This window comes from Silene latifolia, chromosome Y, assembly GCF_048544455.1.
Source record: "Silene latifolia isolate original U9 population chromosome Y, ASM4854445v1, whole genome shotgun sequence".
Lineage (NCBI taxonomy): Eukaryota > Viridiplantae > Streptophyta > Magnoliopsida > Caryophyllales > Caryophyllaceae > Silene > Silene latifolia.
Genome location: NC_133538.1, coordinates 477,901,456 through 477,907,812, shown reverse-complemented (window position 1 = coordinate 477,907,812; position 6,357 = coordinate 477,901,456). Strand labels below are relative to the sequence as shown.

The 6,357-nt window shown below is 31.5% G+C and overlaps 2 protein-coding genes across 2 annotated transcripts; both read left to right on the top strand.

Moving 5' to 3' along the window:
- Window positions 1-768: 768 nt before the first annotated feature.
- LOC141633005 (uncharacterized) lies at window positions 769-1,155 on the top strand. Its single transcript, XM_074445502.1, has one exon. It carries the CDS (start codon window positions 769-771, stop codon window positions 1,153-1,155), a length of 387 nt encoding a protein of 128 aa, XP_074301603.1.
- Window positions 1,156-4,281: 3,126 nt separating this feature from the next.
- Window positions 4,282-4,668, top strand: LOC141633004 (uncharacterized). Its single transcript, XM_074445501.1, has one exon. It carries the CDS (start codon window positions 4,282-4,284, stop codon window positions 4,666-4,668), a length of 387 nt encoding a protein of 128 aa, XP_074301602.1.
- Window positions 4,669-6,357: the final 1,689 nt, after the last annotated feature.

Genomic DNA, 6,357 nt, shown 5'->3' with positions numbered 1-6,357 from the left:
CTCAGGATGCGGGGGCTCGGGTGGCCGCTTACATTTTTACTAGACTTAACTTTGCTGTTGCTAAGGGTGTGGGAGCCCAGAATGTGTCTCGGCTCCCCACCGATTTCATGTAAACTATTATTTTTCTTTTAATAAAAGTCACATAATAATCCTTTTAATAATAATAATAATAATAATAATAATAATAATAATAATAATAATAATAATAATAATAATAATAATAATAATAATAATAATAATAATAATAATAATAATAATAATAATAATAATAATAAAAATAAAAATAATAATAATAATAATAATAATAATAATAATAATAATAATAATAATAATAATAATAATAATAATAATAATAATAATAATGTTGCCTTGCTCAAGCGAATCCAGAAATTCTCGTTATCTCAGGATGCGGGGGCTCGGGTGGCCGCTTACATTTTTACTAGACTTAGCTTTGCTGTTGGTAAGGGTGTGGGAGCCCAGAATGTTTCTCGGCTCCCCACCAATTTCATGTAAACTATTATTTTTCTTTTAGTAAAAGTTGCGCGCATACTTTTTATAATAATAATAATAATAATAATAATAATAATAATAATAATAATAATAATAATAATAAGAATAAGAATAAGAATAAGAATAAGAATAAGAATAAGAATAAGAACAAGAATAAATACCATGTATGGCTATATTAGGACAAGGAGACCAGTGCTTCCTTGGGCTCCTCTGATTCATGGGATAGGATGCCACCCCAAGCATTCATTTACTTGTATGATGGTTATGAATGATGGGCTACCTACTGTGGATAAATTGATCTCACGGGGTATGTGTTTTATCAATCGATGTGCACTCTGTGAAAGGAGCTGTGAGGATATCCCTCACTTGTTTTTCAACTGTGAGTTTTCTAAGCAAGTTTTGACTGCTGTTGCTTCACGGGTTCTGATGCCTTTGGACTCTTTTTCTCTGGACTCTATTATGCAGGCTATCCTCCCTACTCGTAGAAATGTCAAGTTTTACACTAGTCTGCTGGCTACTATCTACTACTTATGGAAGGAACGGAATGACATGATTTTTAAGGGGTCTAAGTCTACTGTGGAAGCTTTAACTATTGTCATTAGGAAAGTTGTAACTTTACGTTTGTATGGTTCTACTTTCCCTTAGGCTTTGTTTAGGATTTTTGTTCTTTTTTATCTTCCTTAGGGGGCTTCTTTGGTCTCCTTTGTAGGAAAGAGTGGCATGGATCTTGTACTTATGTTTTATCATGAAATAAAACGATCCAAAACTTTTCTGCAAAAAAAAAAAAAAAAATAATAATAATAATAACAATCATCATCATCATCATCATAATAATAATAATAATAATAATAATAATAATAATAATAATAATAATAATAATAATAATAATAATAATAAAAATAATAATAATAATAAAAATGTTGTTGCCTTGCTCAAGCGGATTCAGAAATTCTGGGTATCTCAGGATGCGGGGGCTCGGGTGGCCGCTTACATTTTTATTAGACTTACCTTTCTTTGTTGCTAAGGGTGTGGGAGCCAGTTGGTTCTCGGCCCCCACCAATTTCATGTAAACTATTAGTTTTCTTTTAATGAAAGTCATACGCATCCTTTTAATAATAATAATAATAATAATAATAATAATAATAATAATAATAATAATAATAATAATAATAATAATAATAATAATGCTGTTGCCTTGCTCAAGCGGTTCCAGATATTCTCGGTATCTCAGGATGCGTGGGCTCAGGTGGCCGCTTAAATTTTTACTAGACATAGCTTTGCCGTTGCTAAGGTTGTGAAAGTCTAGATTGTTTCTCGGCTCCCCACCAATTTCACGTAAAATATTTTTTTTTTTAATAAAAGCTGCGCGCTTCCTTATAATAAAAATAATAATAATAATAATAATAATAATAATAATAATAATAATAATAATAATAATAATAATAATAATAATAATAATAATAACAATAATAATAATAATAATAATAATAATAATAATAATAATAATAATAATAATAATAATAATAATAATAATAACGGATAATTCACGTGGTACCCCCGAACTATGCCACTTTTCACATGGTATCCAACTTTTTAAGTTTGTGTACAATATACCATTGAAGTTCATATTTCTGCCCAATATGCCCAAATTTTTAACTTCCGTTATGTTTTGAGCTGATTAATGACTTGTGAACCACTAATTTAAAAGAAACCATGCTTAATGATTTTTTAGGATAATTATTACCCATTTTAAGTAAACTTAAAACACATCATATTCTCACTTTAATCCCTTTCTACCATTAACCCACCACCAGCCACCACCGCTCACTTCATATCCCATTTTAACCACCCCCCGCCACACCCACCAAACACTACAAGTAAGCATCGACAAACCTTATACCACCAAATCACCATCACTGGACGAAAATCCACCTTGCTCACGCAACCTTCTCCGTCACCATCAAAAAGTTGACCCCGACCTTTGAGATCTAGTTCCACCTACCAAAAAACACCGATTCACCCCATAAGACACCCACCCTAACCACAAAAATGTTGGTCGGCGAAAACACCAACGCCGATCACCAAATTCGTCAGCGACGTCGACCACAAATTTAATCGCCCTGCATCATTCTTTCCTTTTTCTCACAATTACCACCTAAATCGATCGCCACTACCACTGCACGATTAGTGCTCCTGCTGGTGGGCGACGGAGATCTTGTGACAGTTACCGATGTCGGCGCAACTCCGACTATCAACCAGGCTATTTATCCTACCCCAATTTCTTGTTTATCATCTCTATACCCTCACTCCTACTTGCTTCCACCGCCGACGAGTTCCAACAATGACAGCACACGTTAGGCGACTAACGCAAGCGACTCCCCCTCCCCTTAAGAGCTACTACTTTCCGATCTAATTTGTTGTGTATCTAGCCACCCTAACCACAAAAAGTGTTCGGGTTAGCAAAAACTGTTAGTTGTCGAGGAGTTTCCCATTGTAACTATGGAAAATGTTTGTGAAACAAGCAGAGTGTTTCGATTACATTTAATTATTATTAGGTTTAGATTGGAGACTTTAGAGAGTATTGGATTTTGGGTTATATGGTGGTGGTGGTGGTGGTGGTGGTGGTGGTGAGTATGTAGGGCGGTGTTAGGGTGGGTGGGTGTTTGGGTTGATAGGTTGAGACTTGAGAGTGATGAAAGAAGCAAATAGTTATAAAATTAGGATTATTGAAAATAAGTGGTCAATAGGTTGACATTAGTGTATTAATGGGGTTAGTATTAACGGCGTTATGACGGAGGTTAGAAAAAATCAAATTTTGGGTATTCTGATGAAACAACTAAAACTTTAGGGGTACCACTTACACAAACTTAAAAAGTTGGATACCATGTGAAAAGTGGCATAGTTCGGGGATACCACGTGAATTATCCGTAATAATAATAATAATAATAATAATAATGTTGTTGCCATGCTCAAGCGGATCGAGAAATTCTCGGTATCTCAGGATGCGGGGGCTCGGGTGGCCGCTTACATTTTTACTAGACATAACTTTGCTGTTGCTAAGGGTGTGGGAGCCCAGAATGTGTCTCGGCTCCCCACCGATTTCATGTAAACTATTATTTTTCTTTTAGTAAAAGCTGCGCGCATCCTTTTAATAATAATAATAATAATAATAATAATAATAATAATAAAAATAATAATAATAATAATAATAATAATAATAATAATAATAATAATAATAATAATAATAATAATAATAATAATAATAATAATAATAATAATAATAATAATAATAATAATAATAATAATAATAATAATAATAATAATAATAATGTTGCCTTGCTCAAGCGAATCCAGAAATTCTCGTTATCTCAGGATGCGGGGGCTCGGGTGGCCGCTTACATTTTTACTAGACTTAGCTTTGCTGTTGGTAAGGGTGTGGGAGCCCAGAATGTTTCTCGGCTCCCCACCAATTTCATGTAAACTATTATTTTTCTTTTAGTAAAAGTTGCGCGCATCCTTTTTATAATAATAATAATAATAATAATAATAATAATAATAATAATAATAATAATAATAATAATAATAATAATAATAATAATAATAATAATAATAATAATAATAATAATAATAATAATAATAAGAATAAGAATAAGAATAAGAATAAGAATAAATACCATGTATGGCTATATTAGGACAAGGAGACCAGTGGTTCCTTGGGCTCCTCTGATTCATGGGATAGGATGCCACCCCAAGCATTCATTTACTTGTATGATGGTTATGAATGATGGGCTACCTACTGTGGATAAATTGATCTCACGGGGTATGTGTTTTATCAATCGATGTGCACTCTGTGAAAGGAGCTGTGAGGATATCCCTCACTTGTTTTTCAACTGTGAGTTTTCTAAGCAAGTTTTGACTGTTGTTGCTTCACGGGTTCTGATGCCTTTGGACTCTTTTTCTCTGGACTCTATTATGCAGGCTATCCTCCCTACTCGTAGAAATGTCAAGTTTTACACTAGTCTACTGGCTACTATCTACTACTTATGGAAGGAACGGAATGACATGATTTTTAAGGGGTCTAAGTCTACTGTGGAAGCTTTAACTATTGTCATTAGGAAAGTTGTAACTTTACGTTTGTATGGTTCTACTTTCCCTTAGGCTTTGTTTAGGATTTTTGTTCTTTTTTATCTTCCTTAGGGGGCTTCTTTGGTCTCCTTTGTAGGAAAGAGTGGCATGGATCTTGTACTTATGTTTTATCATGAAATAAAACGATCCAAAACTTTTCTGCAAAAAATAATAATAATAATAATAATAATTATAATAATAATAACAATCATCATCATCATAATAATAATAATAATGATAATAATAATAATAATAATAATAATAATAATAATAATAATAAAAATAATAATAATAAAAATGTTGTTGCCTTTCTCAAGCGGATTCAGAAATTCTGGGTATCTCAGGATGCGGGGGCTCGGGTGGCCGCTTACATTTTTATTAGACTTACCTTTGCTGTTGCTAAGGGTGTGGGAGCCCAGATTGGTTCTCGGCCCCCACCAATTTCATGTAAACTATTAGTTTTCTTTTAATGAAAGCTGCGCGCATCCTTTTAATAATAATAATAATAATAATAATAATAATAATAATAATAATAATAATAATAATAATAATAATAATAATAATAATAATAATAATAATAATAATAATAATAATAATAATAATAATAATAATAATAATAATAATAATAATAATAATAATAATAATAATAATGCTGTTGCCTTGCTCAAGCGGTTCCAGATATTCTCGGTATCTCAGGATGCGTGGGCTCAGGTGGCCGCTTAAATTTTTACTAGACATAGCTTTGCCGTTGCTAAGGTTGTGAAAGTCTAGATTGTTTCTCGGCAGGGATGTCTCTAAAGCGGGAAGTGGGCTGGATTAGCAGCAGAAAACGTAGCAAACATTGGTCTTGCAGCTGGTTCATTTGTACGCTTGCAGCTACTGTTCATTTACTTTGGCATGAGCGCAATCAGCGGATTTTTGAAGGAAAGGAACGACCCAAGCTTACTCTTGTCAAGCATATCAAATATATAGTTGGTGTTCGACTGCTTGCTAGTAGTAATGACACAGTTTATAATGATATTGTAGAACATCTCAATAGTTAGACTTTTGGCTCCTCTTGCCAAAGTAGTGGATAGCTTTGTAAGACTACTCCCCTTTTACTTGCCCATATTTGGATGAATAAAAGTGGAGATAATTTTCTTGCAAAAAAAAAATAATAATGTTGTTGCCTTGCTCAAGCGGTTCCAGAAATTCTCGGTATCTCAGGATGCGTGGGCTTCAGGTGGCCGCTTATATTTTTACTAGACTTAGCTTTGCCGTTGCTAAGGGTGTGAAAGCCCAGATTGTTTCTCGGCTCCCCACCAATTTCACGTAAACTATTATTTTTTTTTAATAAAAGCTGCGCGCATCCTTTTAATAATAATAATAATAATAATAATAATAATAATAATAATAATAATAATAATAATAATAATAATAATAATAATAATAATAATAATAATAATAATAATAATAATAACAATAATAACAATAATAACAATAATAACAATAATAACAATAATAACAATAGTAATAATAGTAATAATAGTAATAATAATAATAATAATAATAATAATAATAATATTTATAATAATAATAATAATAATAATAATAATAATAATAATAATAATAATAATAATAATAATAATAAAAATAATAATAACAATAATAATAATAACAATAATAATAATAATAATAATAATAATAATAATAATAATAATAATAATAATAATAATAATAATA